Genomic DNA, 22148 nt, shown 5'->3' on the forward strand with positions numbered 1-22148 from the left:
GTGCTTGCTGCACATGGGACAGTCCTTTTCAGTGCGTCAAGTGCTTGCTGCACATGGGACAGTCCTTTTCAGTGCCCCAAGTGATTGCTGCACACGGGACAGTCCTTTTCAGTGCGCCAAGTGCTTACTGCACACGGGACAGTCCTTTTCAGTGCGCCAAGTGCTTGCTGCACACGGGACAGTCCTTTTCAGTGCGCCAAGTGCTTGCTGCACACGGGACAGTCCTTTTCAGTGCGTCAAGTGCTTGCTGCACACGGGACAGTCCTTTTCAGTGCCCCAAGTGCTTGCTGCACACGGGACAGTCTTTTTCAGTGCCCCAAGTGCTTGCTGCACACGGGACAGTCCTTTTCAGTGCGCCAAGTGCTTGCTGCACACGGGACAGTCTTTTTCAGTGCCCCAAGTGCTTGCTGCACACGGGACAGTCCTTTTCAGTGCCCCAAGTGCTTGCTGCACACGGGACAGTCCTTTTCAGTGCGCCAAGTGCTTGCTGCACACGGGACAGTCCTTTTCAGTGCCCCAAGTGCTTGCTGCACACGGGACAGTCCTTTTCAGTGCGCCAAGTGCTTGCTGCACACAGGGCAGTCCTTTTCAGTGCGCCAAGTGCTTGCTGCACACGGGACAGTCCTTTTCAGTGCGCCAAGTGCTTGCTGCACACAGGACAGTCTTTATCAGTGCGCCAAGTGCTTGCTGCACACGGGACAGTCCTTTTCAGTGCGCCAAGTGCTTGGTGCACACAGGGCAGTCCTTTTCAGTGCGCCAAGTGCTTACTGCACACAGGGCAGTCCTTTTCAGTGCGCCAAGTGCTTGCTGCACACAGGACAGTCCTTTTCAGTGCGTCAAGTGCTTGCTGCACACGGGACAGTCCTTTTCAGTGCGTCAAGTGCTTGCTGCACACAGGACAGTCCTTTTCAGTGCGTCAAGTGCTTGCTGCACACCAGACAGTCTTTTTCAGTGCATCAAGTGCTTGGTGCACACAGGACAGTCCTTTTCAGTGCGTCAAGTGCTTGCTGCACACGGGACAGTCCTTTTCAGTGCGTCAAGTGCTTGCTGCACACGGGACAGTCCTTCTCAGTGCGTCAAGTGCTTGCTGCACACCAGACAGTCTTTTTCAGTGCATCAAGTGCTTGGTGCACACAGGGCAGTCCTTTTCAGTGCATCAAGTGCTTGGTGCACACAGGACAGTCTTTTTCAGTGCATCAAGTGCTTGGTGCACACGGGACAGTCTTTTTCAGTGCGTCAAGTGCTTGCCGCACACGGGACAGTCCTTTTCAGTGCGCCAAGTGCTTGCTGCACATGGGACAGTCCTTTTCAGTGCGCCAAGTGCTTGCTGCACACAGAACAGTCCTTTTCAGTGCGTCAAGTGCTTGCTGCACATGGGACAGTCCTTTTCAGTGCGCCAAGTGCTTGCTGCACACGGGACAGTCCTTTTCAGTGCGTCAAGTGCTTGCTGCACACGGGACAGTCCTTTTCAGTGCGCCAAGTGCTTGCTGCACATGGGACAGTCCTTTTCAGTGCCCCAAGTGCTTGGTGCACACGGGACAGTCTTTTTCAGTGCGTCAAGTGCTTGCTGCACACAGGACTACAGTTCATCGTCTCATCCAAATGACCAGCTGCTCAGCTGGATTTTCAAGTCAAACTTGGGAGAAAGGGCAAGAGCAGAATTCAAACCCAGGCCCTAGCATACACTGTATTGGCAGGTAATTGTCTTAACCATTCCACTGCCTTCCTCCTAAACACACACCCACTTACACCAGAACAAAACAAACACACAGACGGATATGTTAAAGCATGCATACTGATACATATATGCTGCACCACATCTGCTGGAGTGAAAAAAATGTTCAAAGGAGCGAATGCCTGACCTCTACATAAACCCAACAAACTGAGAATACACACAGGAAAGCTTGTAGACATTTGTGCTCAGTGCAATGACTTTCCACGGCTACCTACATGGCTGGGTAAAAACAGTCATACACGTAAAAGCCCACTAGTCATTCAGATGAGACGATAAACCGAGGTCCCGTGTGCAGCATGCACTCAGCGCACATAAAAGAACCCACAGCAACAAAAGGGTTGTTCCTGGTAAAATTCTGTAGAAAAATCCACTTCGGTGGGAAAAACAAATAAAACTGCACGCAGGAAAAAATACAAAAAAATGGGTGGTGTTGTAGTGTAGCGACGTGCTCTCCCTGGGGAGAGCAGCCCGAATTTCACACAGAGAAATCTGTTGTGATAAAAAGAAATACAAATACAAATACGAGTGAACGTGGGAGTTGCAGCACCTGGATGAAGAAGAAGAAGAGGAAGTGCAAAAGGTAACTGTTTGGAATGCATATCTAATACTGATTATCAATATCAGTTTGTATTCTGAACAGTTCTGTCATGCTCCAAAGCAACTTTCTTTTGAGACTGGGAGTTGGGGGGGGGGGGGGGGGGGCGTGGGGGAGGAGAAAAAACAACACACTTCTGCTTAACAAGAACACCTGTTAGTGTATGCAAGATTTCAGAATACATGTACATGCACACACACATGAAAAACCACACTAACCAAACTGTCCATTCTGACTTTCCATTTAAAATATACAACAACAAAAATATAAGAAAGTTCAGCTGGGAAAACTCAGACCTCCCCACCCAAGTCCTATTTTTTTTTTTATTAAAAAATGAACAGAGAAATAAAAAGGGTGCAAACACACACACACACACACACACACACACACAACACATACACACACACACACACAACACAACACACACACAACACTCACACACACACACACACAGCTTAGCCAGTCCATGGCAACAGAACAGGAGTAAGACAGAAGCTATGATACTCACGCTGCTGGAGGAAATGTTTCTCAGTGTAGCAGCCAGATCGGTCAGGTTTCCCACTGTCAGGTTTTTGTTCAACTGTACGCACAAACAGGAGTAAATCACGCCTTCACTTTTGCCCTCTCTGATCCTGTCATTTTGTGTTCTTTGTAACCTGATACTCACACCCACCCACCCACCCACCCCTTTAGCCCTGGTCTGTGAGCTAGTGTGTGACGAGAAAATGGGCAACCAGTTCTGAAACAACTAATGTGTAGAAATCAAATCAAATCATTTTGCTGACAGCCCAGGTGACTACAAAGGGACCATCAATGATGTCATAGTATTGCCTCTAAACCTTGGAACTGGCAAATGCTGCAGCTCAGCAAAGAAAGATCAGCACATGACTTACTGTTTGTGAAACAAATCCAACCATGATCACCGGATTCCAGAGAAAAAACGATGGACTAATAACATTGAAGAGTGGATGGATTAACCATTTGCAGAGACCCAGGCTCTGACACACAATCGACAGAAAAAAAAAGAAAAAGAAAAAAAGGGTACTGGTCTGGAACATTTTTGTCTTCTCCTTTCTTTCACTTGTCTCAAGGCCTGACTAAGCGCGTTGGGTTACGCTGCTGGTCAGGCATCTGCTTGGCAGATGTGGTGTAGCATATATGGATTTGTCCGAATGCAGTGACGCCTCCTTGAGCTGCTGAAACTGAAACTCACTTGTGTCAATCCTTTGTTCTGCTCTGCAGAACTGTACCAGTAACTCTCATGCCTTTTGGCTGCAAAACCAAATCTTAGTCAAAAGAAGTCAATATAATACTCTGCCGGTCTGGACAAAACCAAGTTTTGTGTTAATGTATTTTGTTATTTGTATGACTGGCAGAGAAGAGAGTGTTGTATTTTCAACTTGATGCAGAAATTTAAGGTGTATGTCAGTGTTGTGTCATTCTGGGCAAGATGTCTGTTTTTACCTGTAAAAATGTATCTGTGTTAACCAGCCTTGTACTACAAAAAAAAAACAACAACAAAAAAACTAATGTATATGGTGTTTGGAAAAGATGGATTGAATACAGTGACTGATTAAAAAAAGAAAAGAAAAAAGAAACTAACTGAATATTCACATCACATCAGCAAGCAGCTTGGAGTGACATTTCTCATTTTCAGCACATCATAAAACCTTCAGTGGAAAGGGATATTTTTTTCCTTTTGTTTAGAAACTTTATTGTTTTTCTTGGCTGTCTTCAGAAGGTTATTTTTTTTTATAACTTTTTCCTCACAAATAAAATCGTTGTATCCAAGAAAGCAGCATTTTTACTACAGAGTACAACATGACAGCTTCTGAATGGTCATGACATACAAAATTGATGCGTCTCCCCTCAAGGCAAAACATGCTGTCAAAATGAAGGTTTCCTGTCACGAGTGACCCCCAAGTTTTCATTTCTATCACTTCCATTTTCAGCAGAGATAAATCATGTGTTGACTAAACCTGTTTTCTTTTACTGAAAAAAAGAAGAAGAAGACAGGATGATGAAATTTGTTCAAACGTTGACCTACCTGTTCGTCATAGGCGTCAAATGAAATGCTATCTAGTCCAGAATCAGCAAATTCAGAAAGGGACTGATTCATTTCACTGCTGAGAAAGGTGATGTCTTGAATGTTAATGTTGGCATTCTTCAGGCCATCCAGGCTATTATCCACACCCTGCAAGGAAAACAAACAAACAAAAATATAAATGAAAGCGTGGACACAAGCTTCTAATTTTTTTCACGACTCACATGGGCAACACATTAAGTAAGCATGTACAGTGAGTAATGAATACAAACTTTGTCATGAAGCCATTTCACTAACAAAACACTTTACCTTGCTTATTTTCTGGTATAATTTCCTTGTGTATATCTTCTAGTCGGCTGGATGAAGGGCAGAAATGGTCAATGGCATCTGCAAGCATGAGTCTGCTTTTCCTTTTTTTGGTGTATCTAATGATATGGACATATACAGCACCTATCCTCTGCCAAAGACCAAGCTGTAAGTGCTTTACAAACAAGGAGTCATTTGCACAACAGCCTAAATGCCTGTGAATGGTATTCGCACAAATTTTTAATCCATGTTGATATTGCCTCAACCAATCCTCTGTGATAAATGCTGTCACAAATTTTAAACCATGTTCATATTGCCTCAACAAATCCTCTGTGATAAATGCTGTCACAAATTTTAAACCATGTTGATACTGCCTCAACAAATCCTCTGTGATAAATGCTGTCACAAATTTTAAACCATGTTGATACTGCCTCAACAAATCCTCTGTGATAAATACTATCACAAATTTTAAACCATGTTGATACTGCCTCAACAAATCCTCTGTGATAAATGCTGTCACAAATTTTAAACCATGTTGATACTGCCTCAACAAATCCTCTGTGATAAATGCTGTCACAAATTTTAAACCATGTTGATACTGCCTCAACAAATCCTCTGTGATAAATACTGTCACAAATTTTAAACCATGTTGATACTGCCTCAACAAATCCTCTATGATAAATGCTGTCACAAATTTTAAACCATGTTGATACTGCCTCAACAAATCCTCTGTGATAAATGCTGTCACAAATTTTAAACCATGTTCATATTGCCTCAACAAATCCTCTATGATAAATGCTGTCACAATTTTAAACCATGTTCATATTGCCTCAACAAATCCTCTGTGATAAATGCTGTCACAATTTTAAACCATGTTTATACTGCCTCAACAAATCTTATGTGATAAATGCTGTCACAAATTTTAAACCATGTTCATACTGCCTCAACAAATCATCTGTGATAAATGCTGTCACAAATTTTAAACCATGTTTATACTGCCTCAACAAATCTTATGTGATAAATGCTGTCACAAATTTTAAACCATGTTGATACTGCCTCAACAAATCCTCTGTGATAAATACTATCACAAATTTTAAACCATGTTGATACTGCCTCAACAAATCCTCTATGATAAATGCTGTCACAAATTTTAAACCATGTTGATACTGCCTCAACAAATCCTCTGTGATAAATGCTGTCACAAATGTTAAACCATGTTGATACTGCCTCAACAAATCCTCTATGATAAATGCTGTCACAATTTTAAACCATGTTCATATTGCCTCAACAAATCCTCTGTGATAAATGCTGTCACAATTTTAAACCATGTTTATACTGCCTCAACAAATCTTATGTGATAAATGCTGTCACAAATTTTAAACCATGTTCATACTGCCTCAACAAATCATCTGTGATAAATGCTGTCACAAATTTTAAACCATGTTTATACTGCCTCAACAAATCTTATGTGATAAATGCTGTCACAAATTTTAAACCATGTTCATATTGCCTCAACAAATCCTCTGTGATAAATGCTGTCACAAATTTAAACCATGTTGATACTGCCTCAACAAATCCTCTGTGATAAATGCTGTCACAAATTTTAAACCATGTTCATATTGCCTCAACAAATCCTCTGTGATAAATGCTGTCACAAATTTTAAACCATGTTCATATTGCCTCAACAAATCCTCTGTGATAAATGCTGTCATTCTGAATCATGATGCAATGAGAACTAACAAAAAATCTACTGGCAACACAGCTGACTTCCACAAAACTTACAGGTGTGCCAATCAACTGACCTTTCACTGAGAAGCAAAATGACATGTGACAGACAATGATTTAAAAGTTTTGTTCACGTGTTTGTCACCAATGGGGTGACCTTGCCCCTGACAACAGGTGGTCGACTTACCATTGTGTCGGTGATCTCGGTAATGTTGAAAAAGCTGTCCAGTTTCAACACGTGGTAAACAGGTTCATTCCTCTCACATCCCCTGTCAACCAATGATTCAGCTTGAGTAACAAGACACAAATCAAGCCATGGAAACAAAGTGTTATTGCACGATTCTAAACATCAGATACAGTGATCACTTCACCAATAAACAAGTGCACCAAACCATCAAGCTGCACGGAGGACCTTATGAAGATCTGACATCAGTCAAGCAAAGAAAGCAACGCTGGTATGGCCACTGTAACAAGATCCCATGGCACTGTTAAAACAATCCTTGAAGGAACTGTTGAGGGAGAGAGACAGAGGGGAAGGCAAAAAGACAACAACAGTTTCAGTTTCAGTAGCTCAAGGAGGCGTCACTGCGTTCGGACAAATCCATATACGCTACACCACATCTGCCAAGCAGATGCCTGACCAGCAGCGTAACCCAACGCGCTTAGTCAGGCCTTGAGAAAAAAAAAAAAAAAAAATAAATAAAATTTTAAAAAGGTGAATAAATAATAGATAAGCTTACATAAATAAATAAATAATAATTATGATATAAAAAAAGGTAGTAGTAATGATAATAATAATAAAATAATAATAATAATAAATAAATAAATAAGACAACAATGATGATAAAATTAATAAGCAAATAAATGTAAAACATGAAGACACACATTCACACATACACCCACACATGTATAACAGATATGCACCAAACATGCAGTTTCACAGATATGAAAGCACAGTCATGACAACAACAATGGACTGAAAATACAACAGAATGGACAGGAAAATCATTTGCACAGACCTAGGCTCTAACACACAACCAGCAGACATGGAGGAATCTAGTGAACAGTTTCTTCTGCACAGTGCCCAAATGACTATTCACGGAGTTGAGGGAGAAGAGAGAAGAAAAAAAAAGAAGAATCATGATTTCAGTTTCAGTTTCTCAAGGAGGCGTTACTGCGTTCAAACAAATCCATATACACCACACCACATCTGCTAAGCAGATGCCCAACACCAACATAACCCAACACGCTTGTTAGGCCTTGAGTGTATAATTATATATATTTGTGTATCTACCATAGTGGATTTCTTCGACAAAATTTTGCCAAAGGACAACACTTACCGCCATGGGTTCTTTTTCAGTGTGCCAAGTGTGTGCTGCATACCGGCCACTGGTTTATCATCTCATCCAAATGACTATACGCTCAGTTTGATTTTCTAGTGAAACTTAGGAGAAAGGGCCAGAGTGGGAATGGAACCAACACCCTCATGGACACCGTACTGGCAGCTAAGCATCTGAACCATTCTGCCACCTTCTTCCATAGCTGTACAAGGCTTGATGAAGAAGTAACATACTGACAGGTTTTTCAGTGGCAAAATGAAATGACATCACCCTTTCCATTGAGCTTTAATATAAAATGAGTTTAATCAGGACCAATGAACATGTACGGAGCAGAATTGAGAACCTTGCTGGACCTCGGGAACCTCTCCTTTCAACTGTGAAGAGACGCAAGCTGATATGGTTTGGACACAACACTCGACACACCAGCTTGTCCAAAACAATCATGCAAGGCACCATCGAGGGCAGGAGAAGAAGAGGAAGACAGCGGAAGAACTGGCATGAGAACATCAAACAATGGATCGGACTCCACACACGTGAGCTGCTGCCAGCGGCTGCCGACAGAGACAGATGGAGAAGGGAGGTTGTGTCTGCGGTCCTCAGGCTTCCCCCAATGACTACTTTGTAGTTATGGGCCTGAGATGAGATGAGATGAGTTGAGTTTAATCCATTTGTGTATGACTAAAGCCAGACTGAACGACACAGAAAATGAATTGAGTGCCTGAAGGCAGCTACCAGCAGCTGTCCGCTCTACACGGGTACGCAGTCTGTTGTGCAAAATGACTGTGTTTGTAAAATGCTTAGAGGTGGAAGATAGGCACTATGTGTATGAAGAACAACAACAACAACAGCGATAATAAGCATAATAATAATAATGATAATTATAATAATAATAAAATAATCCAAAAAAGGAACAGAATAAATGAACAAGATATCTCCCCTTACTGCTGTTTTAATGTTGAATTTTCCATGAACTGGTTGCACACGCGAATGCCCTTACTCTCTAAACCCTTACTTCTCTCTCATATAAACATGCAATGTGCATAAAGGAATCAACATTAAAACTGTTCACCAACGGGATTTTGATTTCATACAAGCTTTTCTCATACTGTGGCAGAAAAAAACAACAACAAAAAAACCAATAAAAGAAATATCCATTGTGTGAAGAGATCATGGATGTCATTACACAGTGTCCATAAAAGTTTCAAGTGTCATGGCAAGATAACTATTGTAAATAATGGAATTAAGCAGCTTTCTTGGTAAGAAGCGCAGCATGAAAATGTCTGTGCATCATCACACACACACACACCCATTGTTTTTTCTTCATATTAACTGTGTGTGCGCGTGCATGTGCACGTATGTCTGTGCGCGCATGCATGTGTACAGAAGTCTGCAAGACACTTTTGTACTCACTCCAGAATGTCAACAAGATCCAATTTAACTGAAGTGCCCTCGAATAGACCATCCTGTAAACCCGCTGCATTCATTACTGCATCACTGAAAGGCTGCACACACACACACACACACACACACACACACACACACACAGCTATTTTCAATATAACCATGGTTACAGGAGATTTGTAACAAATGCAGACATGAAGCACTTTCAAATGTTTTTGTAAAAAAGCCAAACCACCCCTGAGCAAGGTATTTGCTTGTCCATTTTTTTTTCTAAAAGAAAACATCAGCATGTTTTAATCTCTTGCCTGTTACTGTTTGCAAACCTGTTCACCTTTGTGCCATAAATAAACCAGTCCAAGTTTCGCAACATCTAAAATAATCAACTAAAGTCAGTTTAAGCTTAGTTCATTTACATTCATAACCATCAGACAACATATTTTACATGGACCTCTTAGTACATCTTCTCCAGTCTATCACACTGTGACTTGTGCAGTCTCTCTGTCACCAAAACATCAGTCAAAATCTGGTGTTACGGCAGGCCTGTGTGGTCATCATTTTGTCATATCAATCTTCTAACCAGTTATCACACGCAGGTACTTCCACCCACTATTTTTCATCATACACAAATAATTTTTTGTCTTGGCTGTTCATTATATACCCATTTTTTAGCCATTAGTAAGATGTGAATAAACAACATTCCATACTTTTTCTGGACCTTTTTCCAGAGCAGACTCAAAATTTCCCATGCCAAACACAAAGCCAAACTGAATCAAAGAGTGTCTGCTACTTTGCTGACAAAAAGGATTAACGGATATCCCCAGAACAATGACAATGTTCAATAATTTTCATCACTTTTCGTTTGTACTGATGTTCAGTTTACATCACTTTCTGTTTGCTTAGCTAAAAAAATGCATTCAGCTGTTTCTTGAATCTGACCAGTAAAGGCTTTTATCAGAATTCCGACGGGCGCAATAGCCGAGTGGTTAAAGCGTTGGACTGTCAATCTGAGGGTCCCGGGTTCGAATCACGGTGACGGCGCCTGGTGGGTAAAGGGTGGAGATTTTTACGGTCTCCCAGGTCAACATATGTGCAGACCTGCTTGTGCCTGAACCCCCTTCGTGTGTATATGCAAGCAGAAGATCAAATACGCACGTTAAAGATCCTGTAATCCATGTCAGCGTTCGGTGGGTTATGGAAACAAGAACATACCCAGCATGCTCATCCCCGAAAACGGAGTATGGCTGCCTACATGGCGGGGTAAAAACGGTCATACACGTAAAAGCCCACTCGTGTGCATACGAGTGAACGCAAAAGAAAGAAATCAGAATTCCGACACTTTTCCGGACGCTGATGGGCAAACCATGTCTTTCACAAGACTTTTCCAGCCCTGGAAATGGTTCTCTCATTTCTCCAAGACTTTCCCAGACTTCCATGCATTAGTTTTACTGGCCTGCTGCTCCAGACAAGTCACAGAATCAGTTCCACGCTTTGTTATACTCTCTTTCCTCAGTTTCTTTCAGACAAACCTGGAGGGAGCTTGGCTGATGGTCAAAGTAGCGACAGACCTCGGTGTAAAGGGGTCCCCCCACCACAAAAAGAACGGTGCACACCAGCATTATCAGCCAGCTGAGAAGGAAAGTGATGCCGACCCCTCTGAAACAGGACAGTCATTATTACCTCCCCTGAGGAGATTTTTTTTAATACATTTTTTTAAAGGGTTTTAATGAGCTGTTGCATGCCATTAAGTGCTAGTGCATATGTATTGTTTCAGGTGAAGTGTTTTGAGTCCACATGCATGAACATAGTCAAGGACACACACACACAGACACACACACACATACGAGTCATACACACATACACCTGAAAAACACACACTTACGCCATGAGGAAGTTGGCGCCAGCGCCAGTGTTGCAGCACTGCGCCCCAAAGCCTGGTCGCTCCCCACACAGTCCAAACAGGATGGCGATGTAGTATAGAACCACCACCAGCAGCAGTGCACAGCCCACGCCAAGGCCGCCGTACCACCTGCATCCAGTCAGTTCATTCACACACATGACAACGCTCCAAACACCAACTGTCCCATTGTCCACTGCACCTCAACCTGGCACACATGAGGAAATGCTCTCTCCATTCACACACATGACAACGCTCCAAACACCAACTGTCCCATTGTCCACAGCAACTCAACCTGGCACACATGAGGAAATGCTCTCCCCACTGTCTGTAGGGCAAACAATGCCTGACTGTCAGTTTAAGGGTGACTGAGCAGTCAGCTTCTGTGCAGACTTCCCTCCTCCCCCTTCCACCATCACCACCAACCCTGGAGTTTCTTCTCCTGTCACACATACTACTCAAATAATGAATTATGTCTGCTGACTTATTACCAGTAGTTACTTTTGTCTCTTTACTTTGGGAGGAAGGTGGAAGAGTGGTTAAGATGCCTATCTGCCAATGCAGTGTCCATGGTCTCACTCTTTCTTACAAGTATGACTGGAAAATCAAACTGAGTGTCTAGTCATTCGGATGAGATGACATACCGAGGTACCATGTGCAGCATGCATTTGGTGCACTGAAGAAGAATCCATGACAAAGTGTTAATCTCTGGCAAAATTCTCTGTAACAGATCCACTCTGACAGGTACACAAATATGTATGCTTATGTGGAGTGATGGCCTAAAGGTAACGCGTCCGCCTAGGAAGCGAGAGAATCTGAGCGAGCTGGTTCGAATCACGGCTCGGCCACCGATAATTTTCTCCCCCTCCACTAGACCTTGAGTGGTGGTCTGGACGCTAGTCATTCGGATGAGACGATAAACCGAGGTCCCGTGTGCAGCATGCACTTAGCGCACGTAAAAGAACCCATGGCAACAAAAGGGTTGTTCCTGGCAAAATTCTGTAGAAAAATCCACTTCGGTAGGAAAAACAAATCAAAATGCAAAAGTGCAGCGACGCGCTCTCCCTGAGGAGAGCAGCCCGAATTTCACACAGAGCAATCTGCTGTGATAAAAAGAAATACAAATACAAATATAAATACAAAATGCTTGCACTCAACTTCTCAAGGCCTGATTATGTGCATTCGGTTTCATCCAAACAGAGTGATGTCGCCTTGAGAAAGAAACTGACAGGGAGGGCAAATGGAAATATGTGGGGGCCAAGTTAATTTTTGGAGGTACTTGTCCCCTGGTTATCTAAAAATGATCTGGGAATTTCTAGTCCTGCAACAGTCACCCGTCTTAAACCTCTTGCAATGAAAAGACGTTAACTAAAGAAAGAAACTGTCAGCAACTGCATTCCTTTGCTCCTGGTCACAAGCACATCATTTCATCTTAGATTTTTTGTAAAAACAAAAAGATGCCATAGTTTTGTTGTTCCAAGTGACAAGCACATCATTCCTCCTTTGACTTTTCACGACAAAAAGATACCATAATTTTGTTGTTCCTGCAAAAATCAACCATGAAGCAACAGAGCATGGTGTGTGCACACATTGTTTTTTTTTTTCCTGCCATTTCCAATGTCACATATTTCTTCTTCTACATTCATCAGTCATGACATCCACTTCTCTACACACTATAGTCCATGACCTGGGCATTTTCATGTACAATTATTTATACTGGCTACATAGGCAGTTGTAATCTGTATTAAAAGGGGGGTGTATGCTGTGTCACGTTCATGCTCCAATGATTACAACCCAACAAACACTCATACTTACGCGTATTTGCTGTACTTTGTTATGTCATCTTGTGCTTTCGTTAGGTCAGAGCGAAACTTATTCAAATTCGAAGACTGTAAACAGATAAAAAAAAAAAAAAAAGGTAAAAAATCCCATTTACTGAGGTGTCCATCTGACCAATGAGAAGAAGAAGAAAAAAACACATTTACATAGATAAATACCAGAGACTGAATTAAAAAAAAAAAAAATCAAAACATATTGTGATCTGCAACAAACAGCTGGTAAACAATAAAATGGCTACTCTTGTTGATTTCATGTGTATAAGAATGTGTGCTGTATTCTGTGCACGTTGATAATGTGGTGTGCATACATACATGTTTTTGTTAGGGTGTGTGCTGTGTGACAGCACATGTATGAATGTACCACATGCATGTGTGTGTGTGTGTGTGTGTGTGTACTGTGTGCATGTATGTGTATCAGATGTTCAAATGTGGAGTGAGAATCTAATAAATAACCAGTGACTCTCTTCAACATCATTATCATAATCATTATTAGCAGCAGCATTGGAATAATTCACTTATTCAATTTTCTGTGTGTTACATAATGAAATTATTGACGTATAGAAAAAAACAACAACATCATATTCTCCCATCTAATGGCTTTTGATTCATCAGCTGTCTGGCTGAATGACTTAGGTCTTTTCATCTTCTGAACTTGTGATGTAGTATTGACCAGAGATCAGAGTTGGAGGCAGTATGGTATCATGTTGTTGGGAATGGCACTTTGCTCTGGTGTTCCTCACTGCACCCACACAAGAACAGGCAGCTGACCTGTTGAGGAAGGTTAACTCACTCCGGACGACAAGTTTTCTCCCTTGCTTTTCCCCACAGACGGCCCATTTGTAAGGGTTTGGAAGAAAAATTACAAAAAATACAAAATACAGAGTAAGAAAATGAAACTTTCAGAACTGGTTCATTACGTGTTGAGCTATTACATATACAAAAATCAAATTTCTCATCTTATTTTTACAGTTTTGCCATATGTAGAAAATACTGCCAATTTTTCACCCCGAATCACCATACCCATGCTCACTTTCCGCATTAAATTCGTTTTCTTCTTCGTCATCATCCACCTCTTCAATGTCCGACCCTTCAGTTTGTAGCATTTCAAGTACTTCAGCAACCCTAAAATGTTGCCATCGCTGCCTTGTTCGCTTCATAACATTTTGAGAAGAGCCCACTTTGCTAACAGGCTGGCACACGAGCAGACAACCGGTCAGTGACTTTGTCAGCATGTGTGCGAGATGGGCCACACATGGCAGGCTGACCAATCATACCATTCGATTATGGAGTGACCCAGAATAGCGCACTCTGCATGGCTAATCACAAAATCATGTGTACAGCGCGTGATGGATTTTTATTTCTTGAAAATGCTATTCCATTCCATCGTCTGAAACCGAATACATTTTATGTAGGAATGCTCATGCTTTCCTTCGTCCGGAGAGAGTTAAAACGACTGAAGGAGAGAACTGGGCCCCTGGACACAGTGGATGTGAATTCAGTGCACTGATGGCTGTTCAAAAACTATGGGACATTTAATCTTTCAACTGAAATGAAAACAGCCCCCAGTGTGTGAACAAAAGGGTTGGAAAGAAGAAGGGAGACAACATGCCCAACTTTTCTTTTGTTGACAGTATAGCAAAGACCACCACTGCCTCAATTCACAGATCAAATCAACCCTTTGATGAACACGAATTCAGATTGCTGCATTCTACTGCAGTGATGACTGACCACACAGCACTGAACTCAACAGGAGGCATTCACTGCATGGCAACTTACCACTTTGCCCTGTATGTCTGACTTGAAGCTGTTGACTTCATTTTTGACCTTCTCCTCCATGTCTGTAACGGACTCATTTGCCTCTGTCAGAGTGGAACAGAACTTTGTTAGCACTATTGTATGTGTGAATCAGCACTCCAAGTCACCATGCACAACACAGAAAAACCACACACAAACTGACACACAAACAGAGATACACACACCTACCCACCCAGGCACACATGGCAGAAACACAGACACACACAAAACAAAGTCTTGAGTCTTTTAAAACACTTCACCAAGAAAAGAAAAAAAAAAAGCCTTTGTAACACACAAATTCCTGAATTTTGATACGGTCTGCCTGGAAGATAACTTTCTTGTTTGCAACTGCAGCTAGATTAATATGAAATTATTAATAAAAATAATCTGCACAGGAACTGACAGAAAACACAAATCAGATATCTTCTTTCCATTCAACATAATGTTCCAGGATGCTTAACAATTAAGTATTTAACAAGAAAACAAAGAGGTCATGATGAAGAATAAAAAAGAAATTGTACATTCAAACTTGAAAACAGACACAAACCCCCAAATTAGCACTCCTAGTACTAAGCTGGGTTCTTAACCCCATCAAATTCACTAATAATAATGCCACTTGGTTTCTATGCAAGCGAACATATCCCAGTATTACTTACGACTTATGGTAGCTTGAACGCTTTCAAATGCCTTGGTCTTTGCATCTGCGATTGTTTCTTCAGTCTGAGGAAGCGGAATAAGCCGACAACAGTCATGTACAAAGTCACTGAACACTGGGACATCATCAGGTCACAAAACATGACATGCACTGTTTCCCTTGTTTCTTGAATAACAGAATGAAAATGAATTTCTTTTTAGTTGTGAAAGCAGGTCCACTGTCAGCCTGCTCTCTCCTTCAGACAGCTCAACTGAAGTGCCCTCCGTGTCAGTGTAATACTTAAAGAAAAACAAATACCAAAGGCAACTGCAGGGTGTGGCAGAGATTTGCTGCCGAGGATCTAAAGGACACTGAGCCTGGTTATAGTCTTGATTTCCAAACGACCCTCCTTTTCCCTCTCCCCTCCCAAGAGTGGGGTGAAGGGGGATGGGGGTGGGGGCAATCATAGTGTATTGTTCTTCACATGTCATATTAATTCCTCCCAACATCATCATCAGGAAAACTTTTATAATGACGTCCCGGCTTGTGCAACCATCTGGTGTCAGTAGCAGCAACCACTTACCCATTGGTTTATTGTTTTATATCATATGTCTATTGAATTTCATTAAACATATAATTTGTGTGTGTGTGTGTGTGTGTGTGTGTGTGTGTGTGTGTGTGTGTGTGTGTGTGTGTGTGTGTGTTTTAAGTGCAAGCAAGCTTGATTCAATCCTCTGCTCTGCCCAACCTGAATGCATGTGGATTCTAAGCAGCTATGTGCAGTTTGGCAGTGCTAGCAAGCAATCATCAATAATCCACAAAGATTCACTGACCACAAAAAAACCAATGGTTACCATGTGCACACACACTCTACTCCCTAGCACACAGAACTGTGTGACAAAGATAACAAGAACATGGGTATCTTTCACATCCCATCCAAAAAACAAACAAACAAAAAACAAAAAATTTTACCATTAACACAAATGTAAACTGTGGCTCAGTATGACTTTGAAAACAGGTGGGAAAAAAGAAACCCAGTTCATCAACTATCTAAAGACCTGTATGAGCTGAATGTATAAGTTAAATATTTGTGATAAGGAGCCAAATGTTAAAACACATTAACAACTACATGACATGACAAAAATCAGATGTTCCTTAATATTAAAATCAAACGTTCCTTTAGATACGTCTATGCACACACGCACACACACACACACACAAACACACACACACGCACACACACACACAAACACACACACACACACGGAAACACACACAGACACACACGCACACACACACACACACGGAAACACACACACATGCACACAAAAATATGTAAGCACACAGAGTTCTTTTTTTTTTCTCCTTCTAGCAAAGCCTCAACAAAAACTGAACACAAAAATTTCAGTCATCCAGGCACTCAATCAGTTATCAATAAGTACATCACCAATTCTTTGGCTGATTGCTCAAATAACAAGACAAGAGAGAGGAGAAAAGACAGCCCACCTGATTGATATACTCTGTGAGGTTGGCCGCCTGGGCCACTCTGTTGGCCTCTGCCTTCAAATTATCAAGCTGTAATCACACACACACACATGCATATACAGATATATATATATATATATATATATATCAGTTACAGAGAACATTCCTGCCAATCCAAAAATCTTTACTTTAGTACAAGTCACCAAAAAAAACAAAAAAAACATGTACTTTCAGAACCCCCCCCCCTCTCCCCCCACCTCTATATACACTGAGAAAATAATAGAACATTGGGCAACTAAGAAGTCTTCTTCTTCTTCTTCTGCGTTTACTTGTATGCACACGAGTGGGCTTTTACGTGTATGACCGTTTTACCCCGCCATGTAGGCAGCCATACTCCGTTTTCGGGGGTGTGCATGCTGGGTATGTTCTTGTTTCCACAACCCACCAAACACTGACATGGATTACAGGATCTTTAACGCGCACATTTGATCTTCTGCTTGCATATACACACGAAGGGGGTTCAGGCACTAGCAGGTCTGCACATATATTTACCTGGGAGATCGTAAAAATCTCCACCCTTTACCCACCAGGCGCCGTCACCGTGATTCGAACCCGGGACCCTCAGATTGAAAGTCCAACGCTTTAACCACTCGGCTATTGCGCCCGTCACTGAGAAGTCTGATTTGCTGTGCTTGCAATATGCAAACATAATTATTTCCCATCCATGATTCTGGGATTCCTGGTACATCTTTATATTTTGGGAGGAAACACTGTCCCTTCTTTTTCTTTCCTTTCTCCTCTGGGCTCGACACACAGACATCTTTCTAGTCATTGTCGGGCACACTGCACTGACAAATCAGAAATGGTGGACAAAGCAATAGCGAAATCCAGAAATATAGCATGAGTAGACGAACAGCAGGTGTGTGGCTTCTTTTTTCACAATTTTTTCTTGTTTGTTTTGTTTTGGTGTTGAATTTTTATTTAACATTCTTATTATTTGTAGTTATTCAAAGAACTGCGTACAAAATATGCAAAAACCATACTGGCAGGCAGGTGTGAGAGAGAAATACAGTGGCAAAGTCTCTTACCGAAGAGAAACTGGCAGAAGTAGCAAGTTTACTAGAATTATAGTCTGGACATTTCCAGGTTGGCACACAACATCAAGGTCAGTTCGTATTTGTGACAGATTTGCAGACAGGCTGGCTTCACTGGTGGTCAGAATCTCCAGCTGTTCAGCAACATTGAGGAGTTCTGTTTGCATCTTGGTCACGTCTAAAGAAATACCAGGAAAGGAAATAAGTCAGTGATTATTTTGTTCGTGACACACCCACATACAAACACACACACATGGAAGGAAGCATGTACACACAAATATTTTAAAGTACACAGAGAGACATTCCTTGAAGGGTGCACACACCCACACAGGTATACACAACACATGCATCTACATATGCAAGTCGATCCTGTCACATCTATACCTTACCTGCAGCCAGAAGACAAGTTATACAGAGAAATTTTCTTGAAAGTACCCAGCTGCTATTTATTACAGTGTGTGCGTGTATGCGTGTGTGTGTAGGAGAGAGACAGATAGAATGAGGCAGAGAAATTGAAAGGTAGATGAGTGGGACAGTTTCAGAGAGTGTAATCTGTAATCAATCAACGGCAGAAAAATGGCAGGTTAAAATAACTAGTTTTCATGTTGGTGGTAGCATTAGTAGTTCTTGCAGCTGCTAACAATACCTGCAATCATCATCTTTATTTCTAAATATTATCATTATGATTACCATCCTATCCCTTTACTCCCCTTTACCAGAAGAAAAGTATACCACACATTCAATCAATAAAAATAAAATTATCCTTTTCACAAACACGCACACATACACACACTGGGGAAACAGAACTGTTATAAATCCTGCTAAACAAGGCAGCAATCAAAATTCTAAGAGGCATCTATTGATTTACTTGTTAAAACTTTGAACCTGATTTCACAGGACATGTGTGAGAGGGCAATTCAAGTTACTCCAACTGATGGTTGCTGTCATGTTTGCATGAGTGTGTGTGTTTGGTTTTGGTTTATTTCGGAAGACATAAAAAATGTCCAAATAAAAGATTGTTTCTCAGCTCTGCCAAAGCCAAGAAAAGAGCTGAAAATCAAACTAATCTACCAAACTTTGTTATCGCTTCCTTTTTTTTTTTCAGTGTATGATTTATAAATGAGAACATTCACTTCAACCTTTATCTCACTTTCTACCAAACACACACACATATATATATACACCTCAACATTCCAACAGGTAACACAGGATTTGAATATAAAAGCAGCTGGCCTATATAGCTCAATGCCACGCTGCTCATATCAACATTAATTTTAGAACACAAACCAAGTCCATCACAAACACACCACAATCAGTTGTAGAGATTCATTGTATTCCTTCCATACCTCTTCCAGTGGTTTTTGACTGCTCCAGAAGCGCATTAGCATTTATGGATTCCAGGACTTGGGTGACAGCTCTGTTTGGTGTGTCTGGCATCAAACACAGGAAACATGCATGCTTAGGACATTTGCTGCTATATACTGTACTACGATCCAGTAATACAAGCTGTAACATGAAAACATGCCATCTCATTACCAACCCTATAAATACACCAATAATCTTATGCTTGTGTACTGCCATCCAAAAATACACACTGTAACATGAAAACATACCATCTCATTACCAACCCTATAAATACACCAATAAAATCCTTATGCTTAGAGGAAAGTTAATATCTCCGTTTACATTTACTTTCACCAAGTATAATTTTTTGTGATGAAGCAATGGTTTTTCCACTAAACGTCAAACCATGTAACTCAAAGTCCTCTGGAAACAAGCTCCGAAGTTAAAAAACAAAAACAAAAACAAAACCCTTGAATAAATGCCAGAAGCATGACAGTAGTAGTGATAGGAATAATATTTTGAGCAGCAGTAGCATTAGCAGAGCCAGCAGCAGCAGCAGCACAACACAATCAGTCAAAATCAAACAAATAACAAAGATGCACACTTACCTACAACTCGAGCAATTATTCTATCGCTGGCTGTCACGAAACGACCGACGACAGCCACTTCTACTTCCTGCAACCAAAAGTCAGTCAACCATTTTAGTTGTGGATTTTTTTTTTTTAAACGCAAGTGAATATCACAAAACATAGCTTTCATAATTAAATTATTTGAACACAGGCCTGCTTCATGACTGAACCTTCTTCTTCTGCATCCGTGGACAGTAACTCCCAACGCTCACTCATATAGATGTGTGACCATTTTTATTTTAAGGGAGCCATACTATTTTGGGGGGTGTACATTTTGGACATCTTCCTAATCAAATGTTGACATGAGTTTACATGATCTTTTATATGCATATTTGATCTTCTGCACATGACAAGGATAAAGGCACTAACAGGTCTGCACACACTTATGTTGACCTGGGAGATTTGGAAAACTTCCACCCATAATCCAATGGATACTGAAACCATATGGATGGAGAAACACAATGCCCTAGTTTTCAGTTTCGGTTTCTCAAGGAGGCGTCACTGCATTCAGACAAATCCATATATGCTACATCACATCTACAAGGCAGATGCCTGCCTGCCCAAATTGCTAGTCAGGTCCTGAGTGCATGCACATTGCTTGTGAACCTAACAGAGAGGATTTCTTCAAAAGAATTTTGCCAGAAGAAAAAACCTATGCTGCCATGGGTTCTTTTTCAGTGTGCCAAGTGCACATGGAACCTTAGTTTATAACCTCATGCAAATGACTTGATGCTCAGTTTGATTTTCCAGTCAAACTTGGGAGAAAGGGTGTGACCGGGATTCAAACCCAGACCCTCAAGGACACTGCACTGGCAGATAAGCATCTTAACCATTCTGCTACCTTCCTCCTCAATGTCCTCACCATTTGGCTGTCACAGCCTGTCCAAACTGAAAGCCCAGTGAGGGACAGCAGCAAAAGCTTGAGAGGTGAAGGGGTGAAGGGAGTGGCAACACCATGGGCAGCACAAACACCACCCTGACCCAAAGCCAAAGGCATGGAGCCTAACACCCAACCCTCATTGCTTTTTCTTCTTCTTTTTATTTATTATCGTTTTTTGTTTGTTGTTTTAGTTCACCCTGTCATCAGGACAATTTCACTGGCATTACTCATACATCATTCATTTCAAGTCCCCTACACACACAGCCACACCAGGGTTTGTCTGCCACAGTCTCAGTGCTGGCAGCCCTGGCCTGATTTCAGTGAGAAACGCTTGCCACCCGGTGCTGCCCAGAGTTAAAAATTTGAACTTCTTCTTCTTCTTCTGCGTTCACTCATATGCACACGAGTGGGCTTTTACATGTATGACCGTTTTTACCCCGCCATGTAGGCAGCCATACTCCGTTTTCGGGGGTGTGCATGCTGGGTATGTTCTTGTTTCCAAAACCCACCAAACGCTGACATGGATTACCGGATCTTTAACGTGCGTATTTGATCTTCTGCTTGCATATACACACGAAGGGGGTTCAGGCACTAGCATGTCTGCACATATGTTGACCTGGGAGATCGTAAAAATCTCCACCCTTTACCCACCAGGTGCCGTCACCGTGATTCGAACCCGGGACCCTCAGATCGAAAGTCCAACGCTTTAATCATTCGGCTATGGCGCCCGTCGAAAAAATCTGAACAGTACACAGACACCCCACACACTGCGATACGGCCAGACCAGCGACTTACATTCAGGGTGTCGTTGGTGAAGGTATTGACCTGGTCTGCTGCCTCCATCAGTTTGCCTGTAGGCCCCACGTCGTTCAGGTTCCGCAGCTTGTCATACAGTATTTGATTGGACAAGAAAGTGCACACAACGCCTGCACTGTAATCACACACATGCATGCACACACACAAACACACACACACACACAGCCACATACACGCACCCATGCATGCGCATGCATACACACACGGAATACACCATGGACATTGGTCTTGTTATATTCCAAAAGAAAAATGTCATAAAAAGCATATCCCATCCCCCACACCCTCACTTTGTATGTTCAATGGTCCTGCATTGTATTGTATTGTATTGCATTGCATTGCATTGAGTCAGATTGTTCTGAACTGTAGTACTTTTTTGTCAGAACAGAATGTGAGTGATGGTTAAATATCATCACTGATGATGTGATGTTCTATCAGACCACCGCACTGAGCTGAACAACAGGGGGGGGTAAGAAGGGGGTGGGTGGGGAGCAAGTGACCAAGTGTGGCCAACTTGTGTGAGGATGACGGTGGAGGCAGACACTTGAGGAGTTTTCAAGAGACAGATGAGATGCCGTGCAGAGTGGTGGCCATGTA

At 41.8% G+C, this 22148-nt stretch overlaps 1 protein-coding gene across 1 annotated transcript in view; it reads right to left on the reverse strand.

Annotated features, from left to right (window-relative positions):
- The window catches only part of LOC143291858 (prominin-1-A-like), a 102266-nt gene that overhangs the window by 28695 nt on the left and 51423 nt on the right, over positions 1 to 22148 (reverse strand). The window contains exons 5-18 of the mRNA XM_076601975.1: positions 21534 to 21669; positions 19838 to 19904; positions 19232 to 19315; positions 17948 to 18063; positions 16813 to 16881; positions 15329 to 15392; positions 14655 to 14737; positions 12856 to 12929; positions 11026 to 11172; positions 10673 to 10799; positions 9156 to 9247; positions 6593 to 6674; positions 4378 to 4524; positions 2839 to 2910 (exon numbers count right to left, since the gene is read on the reverse strand). Coding sequence (XP_076458090.1) covers positions 2839 to 2910; positions 4378 to 4524; positions 6593 to 6674; positions 9156 to 9247; positions 10673 to 10799; positions 11026 to 11172; positions 12856 to 12929; positions 14655 to 14737; positions 15329 to 15392; positions 16813 to 16881; positions 17948 to 18063; positions 19232 to 19315; positions 19838 to 19904; positions 21534 to 21669 — 1360 coding nt within the window. The remainder of the gene's footprint in view (positions 1 to 2838; positions 2911 to 4377; positions 4525 to 6592; positions 6675 to 9155; positions 9248 to 10672; positions 10800 to 11025; positions 11173 to 12855; positions 12930 to 14654; positions 14738 to 15328; positions 15393 to 16812; positions 16882 to 17947; positions 18064 to 19231; positions 19316 to 19837; positions 19905 to 21533; positions 21670 to 22148) is intronic.

Source organism: Babylonia areolata, chromosome 18 (genome assembly GCF_041734735.1).
Source record: "Babylonia areolata isolate BAREFJ2019XMU chromosome 18, ASM4173473v1, whole genome shotgun sequence".
Lineage (NCBI taxonomy): Eukaryota > Metazoa > Mollusca > Gastropoda > Neogastropoda > Buccinidae > Babylonia > Babylonia areolata.